Source organism: Carassius auratus, chromosome 28 (assembly GCF_003368295.1).
Source record: "Carassius auratus strain Wakin chromosome 28, ASM336829v1, whole genome shotgun sequence".
Lineage (NCBI taxonomy): Eukaryota > Metazoa > Chordata > Actinopteri > Cypriniformes > Cyprinidae > Carassius > Carassius auratus.
In genome coordinates this window covers 3160924-3187603 of record NC_039270.1, presented here as the reverse complement: position 1 = coordinate 3187603, position 26680 = coordinate 3160924, and the positions used below count along the sequence as shown (strand labels likewise).

The 26680-nt window shown below is 37.1% G+C and overlaps 2 protein-coding genes, 1 long non-coding RNA gene and 2 pseudogenes across 8 annotated transcripts; 1 reads left to right on the top strand and 4 right to left on the bottom strand.

The window, feature by feature from the left end:
* Positions 1 to 1691: 1691 nt before the first annotated feature.
* LOC113047510 (uncharacterized) lies at positions 1692 to 4229 on the bottom strand. Of its 2 annotated transcripts, XR_003276263.1 has the most exons (3): positions 3893 to 4229; positions 3102 to 3298; positions 1692 to 2657 (listed from the first exon to the last, which is right to left on the bottom strand). It is a non-coding gene; the product is annotated as an uncharacterized LOC113047510 (long non-coding RNA). The 2 variants fall into 2 exon arrangements; XR_003276264.1 differs by lacking the exon at positions 1692 to 2657 and having other exon boundaries at positions 3101 to 3298; positions 3893 to 4226.
* A 1610-nt stretch (positions 4230 to 5839) lies between these two features.
* Positions 5840 to 9671, top strand: LOC113047457 (RUS1 family protein C16orf58 homolog). 4 transcript variants are annotated; one of them, XM_026208838.1, is made up of 15 exons: positions 6028 to 6120; positions 6223 to 6381; positions 6470 to 6547; positions 7193 to 7307; positions 7392 to 7437; positions 7514 to 7546; positions 7645 to 7750; positions 7837 to 7938; positions 8083 to 8153; positions 8231 to 8415; positions 8497 to 8554; positions 8656 to 8720; positions 8867 to 9007; positions 9287 to 9352; positions 9445 to 9671. In XM_026208838.1, the coding sequence occupies exons 1-15, from the start codon at positions 6100 to 6102 to the stop codon at positions 9528 to 9530; spliced, it is 1332 nt and encodes a 443-aa protein (XP_026064623.1). In that variant the 5' UTR covers positions 6028 to 6099; the 3' UTR covers positions 9531 to 9671. The 4 variants fall into 4 exon arrangements, with proteins under 4 accessions (XP_026064621.1, XP_026064623.1, XP_026064622.1 ...); XM_026208837.1 differs by having other exon boundaries at positions 8494 to 8554; XM_026208836.1 differs by lacking the exon at positions 6028 to 6120 and adding an exon at positions 5840 to 6003 and having other exon boundaries at positions 7193 to 7437.
* Positions 9672 to 10352: 681 nt separating this feature from the next.
* Positions 10353 to 11444, bottom strand: LOC113046533 (B-cell CLL/lymphoma 6 member B protein-like; annotated as a pseudogene).
* Positions 11445 to 12193: 749 nt separating this feature from the next.
* LOC113047439 (histone acetyltransferase KAT7-like) lies at positions 12194 to 22904 on the bottom strand. 2 transcript variants are annotated; one of them, XM_026208808.1, is made up of 15 exons: positions 22504 to 22904; positions 20400 to 20541; positions 19996 to 20175; positions 17672 to 17905; positions 16945 to 17027; positions 16764 to 16850; positions 16500 to 16598; positions 16311 to 16400; positions 15246 to 15437; positions 15061 to 15150; positions 14805 to 14945; positions 14619 to 14712; positions 14197 to 14343; positions 13227 to 13333; positions 12194 to 13114 (listed from the first exon to the last, which is right to left on the bottom strand). In XM_026208808.1, exons 1-15 carry the CDS (start codon positions 22516 to 22518, stop codon positions 13016 to 13018), a joined length of 1800 nt encoding a protein of 599 aa, XP_026064593.1. In that variant the 5' UTR covers positions 22519 to 22904; the 3' UTR covers positions 12194 to 13015. The 2 variants fall into 2 exon arrangements, with proteins under 2 accessions (XP_026064593.1, XP_026064592.1); XM_026208807.1 differs by having other exon boundaries at positions 16290 to 16400; positions 22504 to 22900.
* A 1198-nt stretch (positions 22905 to 24102) lies between these two features.
* Positions 24103 to 26504, bottom strand: LOC113047476 (glucose-6-phosphatase-like; annotated as a pseudogene).
* Between the last annotated feature and the right edge of the window lie 176 nt (positions 26505 to 26680).

The following is a 26680-nucleotide window of genomic DNA, read 5'->3' as shown; positions in this document are numbered from 1 at the left end:
AGCAAAGATACATTTCTTGTTTTGTGTTTTACAGAGTAAAGAGAAGGATTCAGCTTGGAGGAAATCTACACAAACAAAAACTTCAGCAAACCTCCAGATGGGTGAGAGATTTTCCAAATGATTTGTTTCTGATTAATGGAGTTACTCGCCCATTTATCAACTTAATAATTGGTTACCTATATATTTGGTTATTATTATGATTTACTCACACTCATGTTTTCTAAACCCATGGGACTTTGGTTAATCTTGGAAAAAGCAAACTAAGATTAAAATATATATGTGTATTTGTGAAAGTTTCGGTCACTCCACTGAAAGTTCAGACTAACAAAAAATCCAACCAGGTCAAAAAGACATAATAAACATAACCATATGTGATAATAAACTTATAAAGCATTCGTATCTCTTTACAAGTCTTTGAGTGAATCAATTCATATGGATTCATATTATGACATCTTTGTGACCTTTTTGGATCTTCAGTTTTTGTTACCTGGACTTTCAGTTGAGGGACAGAAATCTCTGTGTTTCATTCAAAAATATCATGTTCTGTTTTCAAGACTTTTGGGTTTGGAAAAACATGAAAGCGAGTAACTGATGAAGTGTTCATATTTAGCCAAACTATCCCTTTAAGACTTGAAGAGCATGCGATTAGGTTTTTAGAGTTTAGTGGGCTGTTTCTTTTTCTCTTTTAAACTCTGATCAATGAAGCAAGTTTTGCAAACTCTTTCAGGCGCTTGGAAACCATATTTGAGGTGCCTCTTAACCGGCGTGACGGCTCTCAGGCTGTTGTTGGCCCAAAAAAGGTGAAGCGCTTTGTCGAATTCCCTGAACTGGGTGTTGCCAGGAAGCCAAGAAACCTCTGGTCGGTGTAATATCTGGGGGCGGAGCCCAGAGGAGCGCTGGGATCTGTAGAACCAGACGAGGTGTCGAGGCCTCTTCCAGAATGGAGGATAGCCTCAACTTGCAGCAGCTGGAGTCCCTCCTTTGCCAAACTTGAGGAGTTAGACACCTGGATGGCACTCCAGCAGGTTGCAGGCTGAGGCAGAGGTCTTGGTTGTTTTGTACCAAACAATGGGATTTGTATGTATTATGTTCAAATTGACTGTAAATTCAACAAGACGACAATAAATAGACTTGCAGAGCTGTAAAATGTTTTATTACTGATGTACTGTAAAGAATACATCACATTCTTTATATATTTTGCCACAGGTAATGGTGTTTATTTGTAGATTTAACAAGAAATGGCTCCATCTGTTTTGTCCTTTAATAACCATTCAAAGAAAGCACTTGTTTACATGAATCTGCGGCAAACTGTTAAGATTATCTAGGATTCCCTGCTCGCCACATCTCCGTATCAGAGAGTGTTTCATAAAGCTTTCCTCTTTTAAAACATTTAAGCTTTGGTTCAATTGAATGCCTTATTAATACACTCTCAGGAAGGCCTGTGGCTTTCATTATAAAGGAGACGCCACAAAGACTTTGTAGTGTCAGCATTGAATACAGTGAGTTTACCAGTGAGACAAAAGTTTGCATTGTTGATTTTTGATTATGCTTGATGCTTCTCATCTCGAGCATAAAGGATTTAAAGGTTTCGGTGCATTCTGTGCTTTTATCAGGGACTCTAACTATAGTCCATTCACTTCATTTAAGCTTCTGTTCATCTTTGATGTAGTGATTTCTAATACTGCTTGTGGTGTTTGAAACACGTTGAATGGTTTGTGTGTAAACTTGTATAGAAGTCTGCGCTCTGTATTTCTAATAGAATACAATTGAACTGTGTTTTGTATTTCGTTGTTTTGTCGAGTTGTTTGTAAGAAGTTCACAATAAGCAGGTGCTTTTTGACTGTTACACATTTATTACAAAGTCTGAAATACATGCAGTGTACAAAACATTAAAAGCACACGATATTAAACAATACAACTTATTTACAAGAACAGAATGTTAATAATGTAACCACATCTGGATCTCCACATTTGACTTGTCATGCTCTCTGTGAGTGTCTCAATGTTTTATTTCCAATTTAAGATTATAAATAAAATCAGCTTGCTGAAGTGTAAAAGTTGCTTTTGTTTGGACAGTGCTGATGTATTTTTATGCATGGCTCCATCTCATACATGTAACAAATTCCTGAAAGTTACAGGTTTTTTTAATGGCAGTGATTTAAGTATGTTACTATTATAATCCAGTATGTTTTGCTACTACCAAAAGGCATCCAAATTATATTTAGTCCTTTTGTGCAAACTGATGAATCCTTTTATGTTGTAGGTAGCAGGTTGTTGACCTTTGATCCAAACCGAGGACAAGCAAATTTTAAAACAATTTAAAATATGACCGTTAATGTCCAACCTATTGTCAATAAGTTACTTCTTGGATGGTCTGGATGCAGTGTCCAATGCAGGCACTGAAAGAGTCTGTTTCTGCACTCCTACAATTCATTTGCTTTCGTTGCTCACTGAACTGTAGAAAGCGTCTTCACTGTCAGTCTATGAAGGTTACAACATAGGACAGGAATCCCAGAAGCAATGGAAAGATGAGAATTAAAACCACCCAGGCTACAATGGAGCCGATTCCCCATTTACACGCCTTTCTGAGTATTTCTTAAACATCTCTCGTGTTTCTGGACTGTCTTCATTTTTAAGTCTTTTTTTGTTTCTCGAGCCTGAAAAAGGAAAAAAAAAATGAGGAAGGGTGTTAGATTTCCTTTTCCTTTTTTTTTTTTTTTTGATTCTTAGATAAAAGTTCATGCATACGTGTCGTTCATGACAAACTGCCGTTAAGTTTCATTGTACTCTTGTTTCATTGTGTGTCAACAGTATCTGTTTCTGGCAACAGATCTCAGCTGAGTGTCTTTGAACACAGTATATGAGAACAAACTGAAACGGTTAATTATTCAATAAGATCATCACTCATGAAAATAGGCCTATCTTGTGTTTGTATACACTCTTGAAACCTTTACTCAGACTTCATGGGTGGGTTACTAAACCAATTAAGTAAAAAAATAAGTTTAAATAGAGCTTAGTTGTACTTCTTACAATAGTAGTGCAGTAATACAATCAAACAGCACTGATATTTCAATAAAATCGTTCTAATAATCATTAGTTACCTTGACCGAGTACATGAGGGACATTATTCCGAAGCAGGAGATGCCACATATGATGCTGCAAATGGCCAGTTTCCGATGGTCCGTGTGCTCGGAGATGTCCTGACAGGTGATTCCGTGCGAGTCAGCCCCCGGCGCTGGCTGTGCAAGGAAGGCATTCTCCTCAACTTTCACTTCGTTTAGTTTGACTTCGCACATCTCTGTTCAAAATAACAAAGTGTAAATATAATGGAGTCGGCATGGAAACAGTGGCACATTACTATATTTTGATGATCTTGTACTGCAATGGTTACAGTGTAGTTTCAAGTTCTGTCTGAATCCAGTTTTAAACAACAAGCAGTGATTTATAGCAAGCTGGTTTAACTGGTTCCTGACAGTGATTTTCTCTTCTCAGTTTTAATAGGAGTAATAAAAAAAACAAAAAACATAACAAAAATAATAAATAAATAGTGAGACTAAATGTAAGAGGGGAAATAGGTGTATATTAGAACAGTTTAAAAGGATTTTTCTGAAGCATTTAAGATGAAGTGCTTTTCTATGATCTCTTATTGTGCTGGAGCTTGAAAAACAGGTATTGGCAGAGACAGTCATGGTATGATAGTGACTGGCAACAGTATTACAAAAGAATGTTGACAGAATTTCAGTTGCTAGTTTTGGCTAGACTGTCGTGATAAATCGAAATCTCAGCTGTTTTAAAGTCAGCCTCCAAAAAGATAATCTTTCTGAAGGATAGCAGCAATGAAAAACATGCCAGTTGAAACACAGTTATTGAAAGTAAAGCTCTCAGTACTTACAGACCGGCCCAGACTTGATCTTGAGGGAAGAAGGGTCCCAGATTCCTCAGGTTGACCAGAGATCCAAAGCTTTGGTGTGTTTGCTTGAAGAGAAAGTGACTGGTGATCAGTACTCTGCTAATAACTCTTTCAGTTTATGTAGTGATAGAAGTTCAAGTGTCCTGTGTCACATGTCGCTGTCACAACTTGATTCGAGACCACTTCCCATACAAACTTCCTCTTGTTGTCAACTATGTACGAGAACTATGAAGTTCTGCCTTCAGCTCCAGTTTTGACCTTAGAGGAGGCAGAGAGTGAAAGAATTGTTTTGAATCAGCAGTGACCGAATGATACACCACACCTACACTTTTTGCTCCCTCCCACTGTCTTATTCACTCGCACTCAGCACGACATACTTCCTCTCACATTCTTTAGCTCTTACGCTCTCTGGTCTGTTTACCGTACATCGGTGTCCCTGTGAATCATGAGTTTTGGCTTCGTGTTGCTATTAATCATTCTCCCACACTGTTTCTTTCTCTTTCTATTTATGCGATCACAGAGTCACAAGGATCAGGTTCCTGAGGCCTCTGGCCCACAGGGCTGGTGTTTGGAAACAGAGACTGCATGTGTTTGATCTCTTAATTGGACAGAAATGTAGGACAAGCTGCATGATTTACAGCCTTGACAGATTCAGTAATGTTTCTGGTCTTCTTCCTTGGTAAAAAAAAAACAAAACATCAAGCATGTGGATTATTTTATATGCAGTGGGGGGTCTAGGGGAACAGTAGACCAGACCTGAGGGTAGATTTTTGTCTGCATTTTTCAGATGCCATGTTCAAGTCCAGGCATGAAGGTAAATCACTTGTCTTGTGTCCAAATATGGAGAAATATGCTCACTTGTATGTTTTTTTTCTCATTCTTACTGACCCCACAGTCCCCAGAAATATCCGGTGGCCCAGTTGTTTGTGATTTACTTGATGAGAAAAGAAAGAAATAATGAATTGACTCAATTTTACTCACTTTGAAAAAAAAAAAAAATAATAATAATAACTGTATTAATTACAATTATTATTGTAAATACTTATTTACAAGATGGGGATCCAAGGTGTGGGGATGAATTTTCAATACTAAAGTAATAAAATCATATGTTTGTTGTTGTTTTAGCTCATTGTATTTGGAATGCTTATTTTGTCTTATTTTAAATCATTTTAGGTCATCTGACAAGTTTGCTGAGGCCCCTGGTCCAAGATAGAAATATATTGCTTTACATGATTGTTTTGAACTAATAAAAGTAAAGGTAATCCGTGTTGGGTAGTAACTAGTGACTAGGAACTTAGTTACTGTAATAGTACTACTTCTAGCAGTAATGAGCAGTGTATCAGAATATTACAGTTACCATTTTTAAAACAGCTTATTTACTTTTGATGCCTCAATCCCTCTGATTTAAAATCCAACAATCAAATAATTCCTCATTTATTATCATGATTTTCATGACACCCACGTGGCATGTGGTGTCCCCAGTGCAGCAGAAAAAGCTTGGAATATGGAAAAGTTTACATTCAGCAGATATGATTCAGCAGAAATTTATTGCATTATATTGATTTTGTCAGGAAAAAATATGATGATCTGAACACTATTGTGTAAGTTGTGGCTTTACTTTACTCTGGCATTACATCCCACCCACATCTCTCTGATCAAACATTATATTACTATAATTAAACATATTTTTGGAAAATGGAACTCTTTCTTACAAACTTGTGGGATTTGATTAAAAAAAAAATATTGAAATATAATCCTACATGTGTAGAATGTGCAGAAATATGTTGTTAAATATTCTAGAAGCATTTTAAGTGGAAGATACACACGAACCAAGTAAAACAAATCAGTGTGTATGATAACCACACAAACAAGGAAATTAAGTAAAGTAATCAATAAAACTAGTAGCAGAGGATCTTCTCACACGTTTTGTATGTTTTTTATTGCGCCTACGTAAAATTCCACGAGCCAATCAGAAGCCGCGCCATGCCCATGACGCAGCGATTCAAACACGGAAGTATGAGGAGACGTGGGACGTGGATGAGGTGGGCGATTCCAGTCAGATCTACTGAAAACGGAAGCAGAAACTCCTTTACGTATGAGTAATTTACGAACTTACACAGTGTGGCAACATAAAGAAAACTCTACTGCATTCAAAAATATATTTTGTTATAGAATGTGCATGAGGTGCAATGTGTGAGACTGCTGTTACAGTTGAGTGTGAAAATTCAAAGTAAAAGACCTAAAGTTATTGCTTTTGGTTTTTCATTTGGCTTTAAGTTTGTGTTTAATGCACGCGTGTTAACTGATGCTAGATGGCAGAGAAGGAGGACTGTGAAGGGGTGATAGCCACAGAGCGCTATGGCTCACAGGAGTCATGGAAATACCTGCTGAAGGATGATGGGAGCATGAAGAGACAGAAGGATGCAGCGGACGGCAGACTGGCGGGAAATTCGATCTCTGGCGTGTTTAAAGTGCGTGACTGACACCTTCAGATCCCTCACACACACTCTCTGAGCCCTCACTAACTGCTCTCTCCTCTCCTCTCCTCTCCTCTGCCAGAGTGTGTTCCTGCCGCAGGGCTATCCCGAAAGTGTCAGTGAGGATTACCTACAGTATCAGCTCTGGGACACTGTGCAGGTACAAGTGACAGAGATCTGACACTCATGTAGTGCTCACGTTTATTTGATTTGGTTGTTTGGGAAAAAATCATTAGCCAAACATGAAACTTTTTAGTATAAAATAATAATATTAACCCTTTATAATGACAGAAACAGAAGAAATGCCCCAGAATTAATTGTTTGATAATACTTAATACTAAAAGTACTTAATAAAAGTACTTTATTTTATGTATTTATTTCTTTTTTTACCTTGAAATAGCAATAAGCTTGGGGTTGGTAAGATGGAAAATGTGTCTGACATTCACCAGGTCTGCATTTATTTGATCAAAAACACAGTAATAATTATCAAATATTCTTAAATATTGTTTTCTATTTGAATATATTTTCAAAGGTAATAAATTATCTTAAAGTTTCACATGATTTTTTCAGAAGTCATTCTTATATGCTGATTTGGTGTTCAGGAAAGATATATTATCATTATCAGTGTTGAAACAGTTGTGCTGCTTAATATATTTGTGCAAAAATGGCTTTGCTGTCAATTTTGATCAATTTAATTAATCTTTAAAAGTAATAGTTTATTCATTTAAAAAAATCTTACTGACCCCATTGAGATAGATAGATAGATAGTTTTGTATTAATATAGCACCGTCTTCTGTTTTCCAAGGCATTTTCCAGCTCTCTGTCTGGCACGCTTGCCACTCAGGCTTCACTGAAGGGTGTTGGTGTTGGAAATCAAGAAGCAACAGTTGCAGCAGCTACAATAACGTGGCTGCTGAGGGGTAAGTGCACAAATGACTTATGTTTATTTTTGAATGCATGCTTTTCTAACCATTTTCCCCATCTCTTTTTTTTTTTTTTTTCAGATGGAACTGGGATGCTAGGAAGAATAGTTTTTGCTTGGCTCAAAGGGTAATATTTGACCAGCCACTCAGATTGTAAAGATGTTTCGTTTTATTTAATACTTAATTGTGACCTTGTATTTCAGGAACAAGTTAGATTCTGAAGCCAAAAAATGGAGGTACGGTACACCAATGACTTTAAAAAGTGTACTCAAACTAAAACATTGATGTAATACTTTTCATAAATATTTTACATAATCATGTCTTGTCTTTTCAGGCTCTTCGCTGACATTCTCAATGACGTGGCAATGTTCATGGAGATTGCAGCTCCTCATTTCCCTCCTTTTTTCACTCTAATCGTCTGCATTGCTGGGATATTTAAGGTAAAACATTAACTACATCTTCCTCTAAACCTTAAATCAGCTCGACAGTAAATCTCTAGACATATTCCTTATTACTGTAATTCCAGTCCATTGTAGGAGTCGCTGGTGGAGCAACAAGAGCTGCCTTAACTGTCCATCAGGCTCGCAGAAACAACATGGCTGATATCTCCGCCAAAGATGGGAGCCAGGTTTTTATTCACTTTCTCTCATATACTTCATAATCGCTGTCCTTTCTTGATTTTCCCAGCAAAATTCCCTCTTAATGTAGGTCAAAATGTGTCAGTGGTTTCATGTATCAGTGTGTCATTTCTCTTCTTTCTTGTCCTAACAAGGAAACCCTGGTGAACCTGGCAGGACTGCTGGTCAGCCTGGCACTCATCCCGCTTGTGACAGATAACCCCTTGTGAGTCACACCCAGATATGTGAGCCACGATCTACATCAAGTGTGTAGCAGATACTGATTTGTGCTCTTTTATTCAGGTTGACGTTCATCCTGTTCTTCCTGTTCACTGTCCTCCACCTGTTTGCCAATTACAAAGCGGTTCGTTCTGTGGTTATGGAAACGCTCAACGAGGCTCGCTTGTCCATAGTCCTGCATCAGTACCTGCTTGATGGTCAACTGCTCAGTCCAGTGGAGGCCAATCAGAAGGAGCCCGTCTTCTTGTGTATGGCCCTTAAACCCAATATTCTTCAATTAATAGGATTCATTATGCATCTAATTAACAAACTTCTGTTCCTCTTAGCAGCGCTTGGAAGGACAGTTCCCATAAAGTTTGGTGTGAGGCTTGGAGACATTGTTCAAGAGTCTGTTTATCTGCTTTTATGTTCACTGACTTATTACACATATATTGTTGTAAAAAAAAAAACTGTATTGACTGTTAAAATGATGTCTTATTGATTTTAAGGCCAGGAGAACTGCAGCTGGCATTGAAGAACAACAGCAAACCGTATCTCATTGGAATAAAAAATGGTACGAAAACCTCCCAAATTCTGCTATACAGTGTAAACAGAGGTCAGACGTAATAACATGATCTGAAATGGCATTAGGGAATTTATGCTTAACTATGACAGAACAGCAATGACAGATTTATGGGATGCATTTGTTTTTGTCCCCAGGTACTGTGTGTGTGTGTCTGGGAAGCGATGCTTCTGTGCGTGATGAAATCATGGCAGCGTGTCAGGCCTTGTGTCTCCGTGCTGTGCTGCTGGATGATTCCTCTCTGAGCGGTGCGCTCAAGCAGCTCTCAAACACTAAGGGTAAGCACTCGTTCCGTTGTGATCTTCAGGTCATGTTTATCTTTAGATGCATAGTACTGGTTACGCTTGCTGATCAAGGGATGGTAGCTTCATTTCTTTAAGTCAGGTTAGACACCAAATTAAAATTAATGCAGATGAAAGCAAGGCTGACATATTGTCGATATGTTGTTAAATCTATTGAATGCCCTGTGCTTCTGTTCTTCACAGCCTCGTTTTCATTCCTTTCAAAAATGAAATCTGGTACCACCCTAAGGTCTCTGACACTGTTTTATTTTCCAGACCCATGGGAGTTAGTATCACAGAGTCATAAGATGATTAATCACATTTTCCAGACATTCCTAAAAGGTAAATGTGTAATGCATGTTGCAATAAAATTTTGCATAGACAGACAAAAAAAAAAAGTTTTTGTTATCCTTTCTTTTGTTGATGTTTATCAGAACTGGATCAAGCAAAGTGGCAAACAGACCGGACACTGCTGGACTGGAATGAGTGGCGTGTGGAATGGAGCAAAAAGAGAAGCTGAAGCAAATTTCGAAAGAAATAGCAGCTTTTGACTGATATTCACTTTGAAACATCTGTCAGTTTTAAAAGATTTGAAGTGCTGAAAGAATGCAGATTTCCGCAAGTGTCTTAAATACACCATACAAATAAAAACAAAGAGGAGTGAGTCATGTATTCTGTGCATTCCTATAGTCAACGGTGGGGCCTGATTCTAGAGGGTTATCCTACTGTTTAAAATGTTGCTGTCAGTAAAGTTTTTTTTTTTTTAAAGAACTATTCAGTAAGGTTTTATGAAATTCATAAAGCAAGACAGTAAATATATTAACAATGTTTAAACAGATTTCTATTGTAAATAAATGCTGCTCTCTTGATCTTTCTTCAAAGAATCCTGAAAAAATTCAACAGCGATGAGAAGTTTCTTAAGTGATTTCTGAAGGATCGTGGGACACTGACGACTGGAGTGATGGCTGCTGAAAATACGGCTTTGCCATCACAGGGATAAATTACATTTAAATTATATTTAAACAGAAAACTGTAATTGTAATAATTTCACACTAATAGGGTACTTTTTTTTTACTGTATTTTTTTTATCAAACTTTGAAACAGTAGTGTACGTTTGTTTTTGTACACATTTTAATACAAAAAAACTAACAAAACAACAAAAATGCCACACAAATTAATAAAAAAAAAAACACTGCTGTAAAAACAAACAACATTGAAAACAAGAATCCACTGGAGTTCTGCACTTTGGTAAATGAGAATTTTACCACATATCATGTATTCTCAGAAACATTTATGATATTTATTGATTATTTTTCTATACAATTTGATGGAAACAGTTGACAACATACTACATTAAAAGTGGGGGAACAAACAGGCCTTATGGACAGAGCAACTATAGTAACCTTTGAGATATGAATATGCAATGATTTTGTTGAACAATCTAAAATCAACATGCTAAAATAAATGCTGAGAATTTAAAGCTCACAGTCCTGCTCCATAATGAACCTTCCTCAAGTGACTTCTGAGAATCTCTGTTCGGTTGAATCTCCGTCTACAGAGCCAACTGTATATGGCCTTTCTCCTGTATGAATGCACTCGTCCTTATTCAGATCGGCTGAACCTGAACTTGCAGCACTTGTAATCGAAAGGTCTCTCGTGTGAATGGCACACGACGTGTGGTTCGAGGCTGGAGGGTGTTATGAAGGTCTTGCTGCACACGTGGCAGCTGTGCAGACTCTCACTGACGCTGTGAACACCCCCCGTCTGGACCATATTCTCCACCCATGACCTAAGAATGTGTTTGGAAGCAGAACTGAGTAAATTACTAGGTTGGTTACAGTGGACAATGCTGTTGGAAAAGGACGAGACAGGCAGCTGGTTGTGTTGATTTGCTGGAGGATGTCTGTCTCAATGTCTGTCTCTTCTGTACCACAACATCCCAGAGGCTCTGGTTTAGATTCCTCTTTGATTCTGTTCGAGCCCAGTGTCTCAGTGTCGCTGGACTCTCTCTGCTGTCAGCGTTTGGGATTGGGATTCTTGGAGGGCTACTCTTTACCCTGGGAGGGGTCTCTGCTTCTTCAAAGAATAGTCACAGGTCCCTTGTGGAGTATGATGCCTGTGTCTAAAGTCATTTAATCTAAAACCAGCTTCATGTGAACAGTATTGTCACTCAAACATTCTAGCTGCTCTGTCTGCTTGCTCATAAATGAGATCTTCCTGTACATGATCCTCCTCTAAATGAGGCTTCTCTATATACAAAGAGACTTTTTTTTTTTTTTTTTTTTACAAAGAAATTACTATTAAAATAAAGCTATGCAAACACTTGCATTTTTACAGTAATATAAGTGTGTCTTATCAGGTAATGAAGTTTTACTTACACTTGTGGTCTTCATCCTAACTTGAATACTTGCGCCAAACACAGGAAATACGTCATATAAGTAGTCAAGGGTTCAAGTCACTGATCTATATATGTTCTATTATAGATTAGTAAACCATCGCTGTTTTTTTTACAACTACACCTCTGGTTCTATATTATAGATCAGTGGTTCAAGTGCAAAGACCACAACAAGTGTGAGACATGATTATGATCATGTCTTTTCTAGTGTCAGTGTTGTGGAAACGGATGTTGGTAACGTACTTCGTTCACTGCTTCCTGTGTAAAACAGCCAATGGCTCTTTTACGGTCTGTGAGTTTATCCCGTCTCAAATAAAACAATGAACTGTAACCTATCGGTTTATGGTGTTTTATCACTTGATTAACCACTCGAAGAGGAACGGTCGACCACAGCCTCAAGTGTTTTTTTTTTTTTTTTTGAAAAATAAATAAATAAAAATGTTAATAATAAATAAAGAATAAACAAAATAAACAAAGTCATAGATGTTTGGAACTAACGTTACACGCTGAGACCGTTAATCTTCAAGTTTCAATTTTACTAAAAACAGCTGTAAGTTATAAGTTACGCCTCAAATGATTAACTTTAATCATTGACTGTAACCAAAGAAACAGCGTAAAGTAAACACAGGAAACAGTTCGCGCACATAACAAAATTATTAGTTAATTAACATTCACTTTCGTTTGTATGGGTGATTAACAACGACAAATTTATTTTTTTGATCAACTTCCTTTTAGGAATTTCCACATTGTTTATTAACAGTTAAACCCCATGAACTCACTGGACGTCATCATGTTAAACAGCGACGAGTTTATTTGAGAGGAGAGTGAAACTCAAGAGCAACTCATGCTGCTGGCACATTAGTGGAGTCTGAGTTAATCCAGCAGGTGGAGTTCACAAGTCTATCAGCTAACTAAAGATATTCTGGCTGCTCACAAATCACAGTAACTGCAAGACATGCTATAAACCAAGTGAAGCTTCCACTTAATAGATTACGTTGTAGGCTTTAGAAAAGATAACACTTGATGAAGGGTTAATGTTTCACATTTACTGAAATGTGTCTGTTCCAAAATACAGGTTTGTCTCACTTGAGCTAATAAAATACTCTTTTAACTCTGGCTAAAATGTCAAAAAGGGCTGGGAACACATATCTAGTTCAAAGGAAATTAAAAAAAAAGAAGAAGCTCTTTAGCTCACAAAACCATTAGTTACAGAAACACTGTAATGGTTTTTCCCCCCACATAAATATTTAACAGTCAAACAGTCGTTTCAATAAAACAAAGAGATGCAATAGATGACTAAAAAAACAACAACAGTAAAACAACTGCCAACTGAGAGTCAAACAGTGAGTTAGGTGATAGTATCTCCAACGCAGCTGTTCTACGATGCTCGCTGAAATGTTAACAAGGTTTAAAAAACTCGAACAGAGCAGTTAAGGTAACTCAAAATGTTGGAACTGAACCATGTGACACATACAGGACACAGTTAGGACTGCAGCTTTACTTGTATCTTACTGTAACAAAGAAACCACTTTCCTATGTGTTGAGCTATTCTAGTAGTGACCACGACCTGCTGAGCTACAGAAACATTGAAGAGCATGCAGATGATTGTCTTAGGTTCCTTTGGGCGGGCTCCACTTCAAGGCCGCAGGGTCAATAGTCTTGCTGCCTCCACGTTCTGACTCTTTGGTTTTCCAATCATCTATCAGATCCTAGAAATCATTCAACCATTTAAACGCATTAAAAAAACTCAAAATAACAAGCATGTAATTAATGCTAACAGTCTGTTGCTAAAATGACTAGAGACATAAGAATCAGAGTTACCTGTCTTTTTAAGATCAGGTGCTTCCCTTTCCAGTACTTCAGCATCTGGAGCGACTGTAAAGTGCTGACGATGTCTACAGGATTGACAGCTGTTTCTTGGCTGATTTCTGCTCCCAAGTGTTAATATATGCCAAATAATGAAAACAATTATTCTTAATTTTAAGTGTTGCATCCACAGATAGAAAAGGAAGATAAAGGAACACACACTACTGTTCAAATGTTTATGACTTTAAAAGAAGTCTCTCATGTACACTGGGGCTGTCAAAATGTTGAATTTTGTACTTAAATATTATCATAATATATATATATATTTCAATTTAAGATGCATAATTTTAGGTAGGGTGAAGAAAATCTTTTGGCTCATCGATCAAAAGATTACTATAAAATACTTATGTTTATTCAAAGCTTAAGAAAACACGATCATCTGTGAAAAATGTGCATTATGTGTAGAATAATGTTTATAAACCAATTATAACTAATTAAGTTGCTTAATCAACTATAAACAAAACAGCATCATGTATGTATGCATAGTTTAATACAAAGAGTGGAAAGCCAATGACACAAGAGTAAATTTTTCATGTTTTAAAAACCTGAGATGGAGTGTGATGGAGATAAAACCCACCATTAAATCTTCATATATGCAACGTTTTTGCATTCAAATGTGGATTTTTACTTTAAATTCAACGAATATTTTAAATAAAAAAATGTTGACAGCCCTAATGCTCACCCAAGGCTGAATATTTGTATAAATACCATAAATAGTCAAATATTATAATTTTGTGAGGATATTCTATAGGAATACATTTTAAATGTATTTTATTCCTGTGATTGGAAAACAGAATTTTAAAGCATCCATTACATCGTACATTCTAAATGTCTTTATTGTCACCTTTGATTAATTTAATGCATATATGCTGAATAAAATAATAAAAAATAAAAAAAAGTAAGTACTGAACATAACACTAAGTACCTTTAATGGAGATCTCTTTGCCCTGGAAGTTGTTCAGGTAGCGCAGGAGCACTTCCTTCCAGTAACTCCTGTAACTGATGAGTCCCAGGTCAGAGAGAGGCCGTTCAGGGGAGCCAACCTTCTCCTCTACTTTGGACAGCAAGTAACCTGCGCAGAAACAAGCCATGCACACATTAACACATTCAAGTCTTCCATTAAATGCAGCATCAACAAGTGCACATGATAACCTCATGGTAAAAGAAGTATTCTGACATGTTCTTAAGGTTTTTTTTTTTTTTTTAGACAAAATGACATGGCATAAATTATGTATTCTATGATTGCAAATGTAACTTTAACATCACCATGTGAATCTTGTTTAAGCTTAACAGAGTACTGACATAACATATAAAAAGCATACAAGTGTCTAGATCTACTGCACTCACTGAAATCAATCAGCATCTTGCCATAACCCTGCCTCATATACTGTGGCATGGTCAGGATGCAGGAGACATTGTAGTTCAGGAATGAATTCTTTTCCTAAACCCAGATACGTATTTTGATTACTACAAAATAATCACGTGTGCAAGGTTACTGAAGCTCACTAACACACAGCGTCACGGACGGAGTACCTTGGAGAAATATCCTACAAGATGGCAGCCGGTATTATCAGCTTCAGTCATCACATAGAACAGGAACGGCTCCACATCGTAATACAACGTTTTGTGGTCCAGGAAGAGTTTGGCAAGCAGGCAGAGGTTTTGGCAATAAATCTGCAAAAGGCAAATGACAGTGTCAAAGCAGAATCAGGTACTGATTGTAAATGACTGACCGGCAGTTAGCCAGCTCTAAATCAAGAGTCGCTGTGTGGAATGTCTTTGCTCTTGCCTTGTTCTTCTTGCCGTCCACTTCAAAAACAGATATAGCCCCTTTTCTGTAAATCTCATCACCTGGTGGATGTTTCCACACACATTTGGCCTGATTGAAAGTGAGATAGAGGTGTATGTGTGAATACAAAACCCACACACACACACACACACATCAACATTTTGACTCAAGGTTCAAAGAGTTACCATGTGACGTCTCAGAATGGTCTGACTCTTCATGTATTTGAGGCAGAACTCGCACATGTAGAGACGGCCGAGGCGGGCGTACTCCTCGGGGTACGGCGAGTGGTACCAGGTGTCCAGCTCGTAGCGGCCGAACACTATGGTCTTTATCATGTTGCTGCCCTCCGTGACCTGTCCCTGCAGCCGGAGCTTTTCCTGCAAGGAGCAATGAAGGGTGAGAGACACCGGTCAGACTGGAGGGACTGATGACAGAGATACCCCACCATCATTTAGAAATAAATAATTTTATTCATGAAGGATGCATTAAACTTTACTGTAAATACATTGATAATGTTACAAATGATTTCTCTTTCTAATAAACACTTTCTCTATACTTTCTATTTATCAAATGAGCCAACAAAAATGACAGTATCAGCGTTTCCAAGCAGCACAACAAATTGCAATCGTGAAGTTATTTAAACAGTTCTAAATGCAGCCTTGGTGAACATAAGGTTTGTTAACATCTTAAAAAAAATATTACTGATCTTCAAACCTCTGAATGGAGTTTTTTCAGAGATGGTACTAATTAATAAACAGAAGGCGATGTAGAAATTGAAAAGCTCAATGAAAAGTTAAAGACAGAAATCAGCTGGAGAAAATAAGATGATGTCATGTCATTCCTTCTCAAGATTATGGTTTTCTCTTGTTGGAACGGTTCAGTCAAAAATAATTCTGTTATTATTTACTCAATTTTGTTGTTATTTTCTTTTTAGTCAAGCACTTTACAAGACTGAAATGCCACGAGTTAATGTCAGAGTTTTCATGTTTGGAGCTGTTGCTTTAAGGTAGGACAGATAAAGTACGTTGCTTATAACTCTGAGTAACACCCATATGCAACAGATGAGAGAAATGCCAGCAGTTTGGAAGGGACTCCAGCGCAGGCCCATCACACAACCCAGAATGCAGTGGTGAGAAGGCTCAGACCACCGCGGTCTTTACAGATTCACGAGAAAGAGAGCGAGAAGGAGAAAACAAGAGGGAGAAAATGAGATGGGTCTTCTCTCTTACAAGATCGTCCGAGGCACATGCCTGGGCTTTTCTGAACAGCTCCAGGTCATAGTCACTGGTGATGTTCTCCAGCAGAGGCTCACGACTGCTGCAGTGGGTCTGTTTGTGCTCCTGGAGAACGTCAAACAACGAGAGCTCAGAAACAGACACATCCATCTGCTACGGGCATTTGATCATTCTTTCTGCAAATATGGAGCATGTGACACTCACTGTATACTTGTCTTTCTGCTCTTTGAGAGGAACAGAGTTTCTCTTCCTCCTCATCTCTGTCACCTTCTCTTTATACCGCAGCTGTCGCTCTGTTTGGGCCTGAAGGGGAGGTAACTCAGACAATGTGAGAGCTAGTTGGGGCTCATTAACATGTGATGTTCACTGCACATAAAATCTGAAAGCTTAGAGAATGCCATGGATTGGGGGTCACTAGTAGGACACAAACAAGAGTCTGGACGTTAAAGACTCGGTGCGCAGCTTTACCTGTTGCCGAGCGGAATGACGATTCTCATCCTGCCGCTGTGACAGCATCCTCTCCTCCACGTGTTTGTCTCGAGAGCTTGCCTTCACCTGAGCACAAGGTGTGATTGTGTTGGTAAACCTTGCCGTTGTAGCGAAATACAATCTGGATAAAGGTTTAGTCAAAATGACACATTAGCTTTACCTTACACTCGTCTGCTGAAAGGTTATGGTACAGTGGACATCCAGATATTGAAAAGTGCCTTTCATGTTTCCCTGTCAAATGTCCTGGAGGAGGAATGAAGGTGGGATTGAAATGTTTAAGCATACGCCTGTACACACAACAATGCTGCTAGAAGAAACGTAAAGCCACTATTAATACATAAATGAAACAAATACATTACCATTCACAAGTCTGGGTTCTGCAAATACTTTTTTTTTTAAAGAAACAAATACTTTTATTCAGCAAGAATTCATTAAATGGGTCAAAATGGACATTTTAGCAATTCAGAAGTACTACAAGAGTTTTCCAGAATAAACAAAAGCTGCTCTTTTTAACTTCCTAAATATCAAAGAGTGAATGTTTTCAACATTCATAAATAAAAACATAATAAAAAGAAATGTTTTTCAAGCACAAAATCAGTATATCAGAGTGATTTCTGAAGGATCATGTGACACTGTGACAGCTGATGAAAATTCAGCTTTACAGCACAGGAATAAATAGCAATAAATGAAAATAGAATACAGTTATTTTTAATCATAATCACAATTTTACTGTTTTACTGTATTTTTGATAAAATAAATGCAGCCTTGGTGAACCTAACTGACTTTTCTTTTTCTTTTTCAAAAACAACAACAAATCTTACTCCAAATTTTTTAATGCTAGTATAAATATTCTTAACAATTAAGATAAAGGACTGGAATCCAATTACCGAGTGAATTACAACCAGGTGTGGGGCACTTCATGTTAAAGTTGTAGCTCTCATGAAAGCGTCGTCGTTTGGGCCGGTGAGCAAGGCCGGATTCTTTCAGAGACAGCTCCTTTGCCAGACTCTCATCATGAGACACGTTTGGGCTGGACATGTCGATGTCAGACTCAGAGGAAGCAGCGTTACCGGTGGGCGTCCTGGGTGGGGACTCGTCGTGGTCTGCGCTTTGTTTCATGTCTGGATGACCAACAAAACAGAAAACAGCACTGAAATGAAAACTTAAGTTAGAATGGTATCATCAATTGGTAATCTGCAGTATAAAACATTTTTGTATCAATGATATGAATCATTCATGTTAAAAATTGCATTTCTTAATTATAAAATGGTGATTGTTCCTATAATTCATGGCAATATTAACAAAATATTTTTGCTTACTTCAGATAAACTTTTTCATTCTAATTTTAAAACTTAATTTAATTAAATTCGTAAAAAACTGGATGCCTTTGAAAAAGAGGTTGTTTTATTGGTGTTTAAACCAACATATTGTCAAACACAGATTAAACGGAGGTTACTATTTTAGGGTGTTTATTTTCCAGTATTTATGGCTCAAAGACGTTAAGATGTCCGCATCAAAATACTAGGGATGCACGATATTGGATTTTGGCCGATATTCGATATGCCGATATTTTCAAAATAATTTTGGCCGATGCCGATACCGATATCGATATATATACAAATATATACTAATATATTTAAACTTTAATTTTACTGAAGAGAAATCCATGTATCTCTTCTGTACTGATTCTACCATAAATTTATTATTTTACAAATATAGACAGACATTCACATCTGAAAAACAGGTCAATTATTTCACTTGGAGAATATCGGTTTGGCTCATCGGCAGAAATATTCATATCGGCCGATACCGATAATGGTCATTTTAAGCTTTTATCGGCCGATACCGATATTGTGCCGATATTATCGTGCATCCCTACAAAATACATTTACAAAAGTGATTTTATATCCATAGAAAGCACAAAACAAGTCTACATTTAAGGTTTCAAATAAGTTTTTAAAGAATAAAATGTAAAAATTTGGTTGTAATTATATTCTATTGTTATTCAGTGTAACACTTGTAGTTATGTAAAAAATAAAAAAAACATGCACCTGTACTTATTAAAATATATAAAAGAATAATTGAGCATATTACATTTTATTGGGTTTTAAATTAGTAAAACATTCTTACTAACAAATGGGCAAAACCTAGGATAGTGGCAAATTAAAAAAAAAAAAAAAAAAACTAAATAAAACCTATTTAGTATTTGGGGTGAAAGTAATTACTCTTTTAATGTCATAAATTGAGTTTTGTTGTAAATATGCCTGACAATATTGTTACACTGAATGACATTTTAGAGGAGGTCTTCTGTAAATCGGGGGAATTGTTTTTTTTTTGTTTGTTTTTTTTTTCTTTGGAAAATCAACAACAATTTAAAGCAGTAGCCTACTGTTTTTATGCTCAAACCCTTTTTTTGTCTTTGACCCTTCTTTCCTCTTTGAACCTTATATATATATATATATATATATGTGTTTGTGTGTGTGTGTGTGTTTGTGTGTATAAAACAAAATCAATAGACAAACGAATAGAGAGTGGTGCAAACTACAACAGAAAAAAATAGGCAGAAGCCACAAAATAACATGAAATTAAATATTATAAAAGTCTAATGCATTACTTCAAATAATTCTAATTTTACAACTTAACAAAGAATTATGAAAATGATGTACACTACCATTTCAAGGTTTAAGGTCAGTAAGGTGGCATTTAACATGTTTTTAAAAGAAAATCTCTCTGGCTCACCCAGGCTGCATTTACTGGATCAAAAATACAGGTTAAACAGAAATATTGTGAAATATTATTACAGATTAAAAGAACTGTTTTCTATTGTAATACATTTTAAAATGAAGTTTATTCCTGTGATGCAAAGCTGAATTTTCAGCATCATTACTCCAGTCTTCAGTGTCACATAACTCGTAACTCTGATACGTTGTTATTGTGCTCAGCAAACATTTCTTATTGTCAACATTGAAAACATGTCATGGTGCTTAATATTTTTTGGAAACTGTTTTCAGGATTCTTTGATTAATAGGAAATTTGAAAACAAAATTCTTACTGACCACAAACTTTTGAATGGTTAACAAGTCGTATGAACTGAGGAAAATCTGTAATGAGCCGTTAATAAAAAAATAAAAAAACCTAGGCGAATGAAGAGAAGCACTTGTGAGCAGAGCAAGGCATGGAGATACTCAAGCCATGTGGTTTCTCCTCCTACCCCTCTCTGAGGTTTCCCCGTGCTGCTCCGTGTCTGAGCCAGAGGAGCGACTCTGCCTCAAGGGGTATTTCTTGTGCAGGACTGACACCCCCTGCTGCTGACTACGAGTAACGCGCCGACTGGAAGAGTTCACCACCTCCTCTGAAACCAGGGCAGACCGGTTCCCCACAGGACTGCAATCTAGAAACAAAGCTCTGAGGTTTGTTCCCCATCAATCATGCTTCCTACCAGTCAACCCATTACCAAAGATTTAAACCTTTTTTACATTTTTATTAAGGGTCAATAAAGAAAATCACATCATAATTTGATTATTCCCACAGCCCGAAGTCACTGTCAGCATCATTATTAGTAAATCTCCACTCTACCTGGAGAGCTCAGAGTACGTGATCAGTACGAGGTCTTACCTTGTGAGTTTCGGCTGAGGCGCAGTGAGGAGCGAGTGAGCCGCGTGTTTCTCACCGTGTGGACGTCACTCTCTGAGCTGTCCGTGTGCTCAGCGGAGAAGTCAGAGTCCTCTGTCCCTTCAGAGCTACTGCCCGCATTTCTCTAAGTGTTAGAAACAGACAAATGCAAATTAAATCTTACTAACACTTTACAATAAGGTCCCATTAGTTAGCATTAACTAACAATAAGCATACCATTATTGTTGTTGATGTTGGTTAATACAATGTTAGTTCATCTTAGCTCAGGTTGAATTTTAACAGATTCAACTTTTGATTGTAATAATGCTTTAGTAAATGCTGAAGAATTAACACACATTAATCAATGCTTTAGAAGTATTTTTAGTCTGTGTTTTATTTCATCTTAACTAGCGTAATCTAAGGTTAACCAATGAAATCTTATGGTAAATTGTTAGTTATGTTTTTTATATTGATATGCAGATACTGAAACAAATGAAAAACAAATACTTTTAAAGGGACGATAAGCTTTTCATGAAGATGCACTCCACACTTTAAGCTTGATCCCGCTGTTAATTCAACTCACGTCACATGACCCGTGAAAATGAGCCTTTCCTCATGTCTCTCATTTGAATTCCAACAGTTTAAATAATTATCTGCATTATATTTGTAATAATGTTTGCTCGTATTTTAATAAAAGTTGAGAATTAGCTTATAACTATGTTATTTTCTATACTAATGAAGTGTTAGTGAGAAAATCTACATTGTTTTTTACATTTTAGTTTGATTGAATCAAAATATTTTAACTAGGTTAATATAAATATGGGCGTACAATGAACCAATATTGAATAAAGTCATGATGCTTTTAACACCCTTGAAGCTCATTTCTGGACCTCTTCATTATTTGGAGTGAGTCTAATGAATCTTAATAGCACTGATCAAAAAAAAATATTCTCCTGTCAGTAAACACAGCTTTATCAGAAGAATACATGACTTGATATAAGGCAATTATTACTATATGACTTGGAGAAAAATACCTTATTTTAACATTCTGCCTTTTCACAAAAACAAATGTCTGAATTGACAGAACAATAAACACAAATGATTTGTGCATGCACTCATTACATACGTATAAACTCTTATCATGTAATTACACAGAGCATTCAGTTGATACTTCCACTCAATTGAACTAGTCACTGGCTTATGATGACTGTAACCCCATGCAAACTGCTGGATGTCATGCGTGTACACTATATTCCCACAAGTATATTGGGACACCTTCTTCTAATGAACAGGTTTGACTGCTTCAGTAATTTCCATGAGTACAAATTTTAATGTTTCAGCATATAATGATATTCAAGGGAATTGTGTGCTTCTAATTTTATAGCAACAGTTTGGACAGGACCCTTTTCTACTCTAACATGACAGTGACTCTGTGTATAAACCAAGGTTCAAAGAGAAATGACTGATTCAGTGAGAGTGAAGAACCTGACTGGTGTGCAGAAACCCAGCTGAACACTTCTGGTGAGACTTCAAATGCAGACCTTGAGCCAAAAACTCATCACCAAACATTAAAGACTTGTACATGAGTAAACTCAATTTAGACACTTTCAAAACTGTTGGAACAGAGATGGAAATACTATTTCTGAACACATGAATTATGTTTCCATATTTGTTGCCACAGTTTTGGAAGTGCCCTTTACTGTGGGGGGTCCCAATACTTTTGTCCCTATAGTTCATGTGCAAGTCATTGGTGTTTGGTGATGAGTTTTTGGCTCAAAATCTGCATTTAAAGACTGACCAGAGGTGTTCATCTTTCCACAGGGCAGTCAAGACCTTCACACTGACTGAATCAATCATTTCTCTTTTGAATCTTGACTTATACACAAAGGAATTATCATGTTAGAATAAAAAAGGGTCCTGTGTAAACACATTTCCTCATTATAATGCTTACACTTTGAGATGTGTACATTTGAAATTGAAGTTCATTAGAGAGGGGTGTCCCAATACTGTGTGTGTGTGTGTGTGTAGCGAGCAGGTGAAGGCTGCTACATGAGCACGCAGGTGCGCGAGGCTGCGCACGATGATGGCCTGTCGGATGCAGTCGTACCTTGCGCCGCGGCATCGCGCTTCTCCGCGGAAGATTCACGAGCTCTGACTCCGGCTGGATTTCCGAATGCAGTTAGATCGCCGAAACCCGTCGAAGGCCGCTTTAGTGATGCATCCCTGTGGAAGTGAGGGAAACATTCATGTGGTGCAAGGAAACACTGCTTCATCACTGACAGTCACGGGTCATGACTGCGCGCGTGGTCTGTTTACACTCTCCACTTCCGGTACAGAATTCTAATGTAAGGGTCTCACGGAAAATGATAAAGACGAGGAAGTAACCATTGTTTTAAACAGACGTGGACGATTTATGTACGATCACCCTATTTTCAGCCGATTATAAAAGTGTATCAGGTAAAACACAAAGAAAAGAGATATAATTAACGTCGTCCAGTTCCTGTGGTAACTTAGTTGTTCTGTCGCTCGATGGCGGAACTAATGTCACTGTGTCTGATGAACACATGTCAGCCTATTTTAATGCTTTGCTTTTCATCGTGACTTTGAATTTTTTAAGGTCTCTGTAAACAGATTTGTTTAATACACTGTGCATTTCTTAAAATAATTATAATAGATTAACACTTGATATTGTTTTTAGACTGTAGCATATTTCATACAACCAGTTGTGTAGTATATATTTTCCTGCTATAAACAGTTGTTCAAGATCAATAATAATAATAAACAGTTTGATTAATAATTTCTTTCAGCATTGGTTTATTATTTCTTTATCAGTGTCTCTTTAGGCACATTGGACAGCTTTTGTCTATTATAGAGGGGCATGTTGTCACATTATATGGGGCAAGTTGTCACAACTAAACCTGTCATTGAACAGTTTATTATAAGTTTGATAAAACACAAACAAACAAACAAACAAACAAAAAACTAATAAAAACACAAACAAATAATTAGAAAAATGATGAAACAAAAATATATCACAGCATAAATATACCTAAAAAATTATATAATTATAGCTCTTTGATCTCTTTTCATCATGACACATTTATATTATGTATTGCTCTATATAATATTTTACATTATATATATGTGACCCTGGACCACAAAACCAGTGTAAATTTTTCAAAATTGATATTTATACCTAATCTGAAAGCTGAATACATAAACTTTCCATTGATGTATGATTTATTAGGATAGGGATATTTGGCCCACTATTTGGAAAATCTGGAATCTGAGGGTGCAAAAAAATAAAAATAATTTGAATAAATAAATAAATAAAAATACTGAGAAAATCACCTTTAAAGTTGTCCAAATGAAGTTCTTATTACTAATCAAAAATGTAGTTTTAATATATTTACGTAAGGAATTTTACAAAATATTTTCATGGAACATGATCTTTACCTTAATATCCTAATAATTTTTGGAATAAAAGAAAATTCAATAATTGTGACCCATACAATATATTTTTGGCTATTGCTTCAAATATAACAAAGTGACTTAAGATGGGTTTTGTGCTCCAGGGTCACATGCAACATTGGATATTCCTGATGATATCTCTGCTTAATTCAGTTTGCATACATTAAAATCAAGACATATCAAGTAATCTTTTTTTTTATTTTATTTTTTTAATAATACTTACATTGAAAGATTTTAAAACAAACTAAGTGAGGGAAATGGCTAATACAGACTTAAAGGCAGACTTAAAATCTCAGCATGTGTTTTCCGAGTTTAATATGCTTTCATTCTGTGGTATACATTTGCTAATGTGCTTATGCAGTAAGGTACAAAACTTATTGTGGTTAGAGGCACAGTGGCGCTCTTCCAGAAAGACAGTGTATAGAAGAGCGCTCGAGTGCTTGTGGGAGGTCTGAAGGAGTCTAAGAGGCTCAGAAGTGGCAGTGTTGCTGCTTGTGCAGGTCAGCCTGTAAACGGCGCTGTTTCCAAAGTTCCTGTTTCTTTGCAGATCACCATGAATAGGCAAATGGAGGCTCAGCCCTAGGCCGAACAGGACCCCGGTGTTGCGGAGGAGGCCAGCGAAAGGGTGTGGTGTCCCAGATGGACCCATTCAGGCTGAATGCACCACTTCTGTGCCTTCATTAAGCTCCAGTAGGGGTCTATTGAAGCAGCATCCAACAATGCATAAAGCCCCAGCACAATAAACACAAGACTGAGGATGGTGTGCACATAACTCTTCAAGCTTGCTGAATAGATCCAGGACACTCTATTAAAAGCCTTGGCCACAGCGATTCCTGTGTAGTGAAAGTGAACAATTACTTAAGAAGTAAGTTTCGAAAGGGAGACTAATGTGAGAAACATCCAATGCAACTGACCCGAAACAACTCCTGCAATGACTTGATGTGGGAAATGAGCTGCAATGAAGACTCGAGAAACACTGACACAAACCTGCACACCCCAGAAAAGGGCCCAAAGAAGACCCTGCAAGCACCTAGAATAGGGCACAAGTGCAAAAGAAGGAAAATGTTTTATCATTAATACTAAATAGTAAAACAAGATGACATAAACATTCAAAATGACATTCAAAATCTACATATATGAGTAACTAGCCCATCATCTACCTGAAATAATCAGCATCTTTACAATATACAACTTGATATGGTGATAAAACCGAGCTGCTAAGGTAAATGAGTTTATTAGTAGTTAATGAGGTATTTCTGTCAGACTGGAGGCTTGGAAAGATTGAGCAAATGTTTCCTTCCTTCCCTTTTATCTCTCAGATGTTCTGGATGATTTCTTGTGTCTTCGGAGCATTTCCATGTATTCAGTTTGTATTATCTTATAAATTCGTACTGAAGACTATATAAAGATATAAACAGGAAATAATCCCTCACCATCTTTTTAGGGGGTCACATTCCTGCAAAACGGTCAGCAGTGATGTGAGCATGGCATAGTAAACCCCTGCAGCTCCCATCGCGTGACCGGAGGGACTTCCTAGAAGAGCAGCCAGAAACCTCGGTGAATCTGCTTGTGATTTAGTGTGTTGGAATACAACGAGAAACACTAGGAGACACTCACCAGGGCCGGTCTCGCATGTCATGGGAACTGTTTGATTTGTGGCACGGTCAAGTTGCCATAATAAACAGTTTCTTTAACCCACCAATAAGGACGCTCGCCAAACATAAGCCTGTTTAGGGATTTAATAAATAAATCTGATTTAGTCCAGAGAAGATAAATTCATTACATTGCCAATAGACATTTAATATTGAGATTTTTAACCATTCGGTTATTAATCCATTCAATCTGACTCCAAATGCTTCTTTTAAGATTTTTTTTTTCTTTTTCTTCTTGGACATTTACAGAAAGCAGTACTTACCACTTGAGGACTAAGTTGAGCCAGTCTCCCACAACAGCAACCCAGACCAGCTTCACTCCCACTGCTGATTGTAGATGAAACCAAATGGGAAAAAAGTATAAAAATGTTGTACGCAGGTCAGCCATTGTAGATACTAATGCAAACCAGCTTTGGGCATGTCCATAATGCATCTGCAGTATAATGTACTGCTTGATCCCATAACCATACAAGACTTCCATTACTACTGTCAGTCTGTTCTAAAACAGCGATATTACAGATCCTCGTTCATGTTTTCAGTTTTTGGGTAACATTATGAGTCTTATAAGGCACAAGTCGCTCTTTGTAAAATCTCGTAATCTTTATTCCCAGTGTCTTGAATCCAGACTGCCATCCCTGAGACGACCTGCATGTGTCCAGCCTGCTCCTTTTATCCATCCACTCTGCCTGGTCACTGGGCACCACCTGAGCTTTGTACTCTCTGGAGTAAATAGAGGGGAAATTGTCTCCAAACACTGAAGTGTGGTCATTAAAGCGGGCATGTGCGGTGCATGTGTGTGAAGTGGCAGGTTTGGGGTGCTAAATTTAGCTCTCGATTACGAGAAAGACACTCACTAGTTGAATGAGGTCATGTGCATGGACACATTAGACTCTTGGCTGTCTCTCTAAAGTTGTTTTGTTCAAACGAAAACGTGTTTATTTATGTATTTACATAAGGATGTGTTTTGTTTTTATATACGTCATAAGTCTCTTCTACTGCATTTATTATGTTTGATCAAAACATGTTGTTTAAGGTTTAAAATTATAACAATTATTTGAAATAGAAATCTTTTGAAACATCATACTGCAAAATCTTTACGGTCACTCTGATCAATTTAATGCAACTTTCCTCTAAAAACCTTACTGACCCTAAACTCTTGAG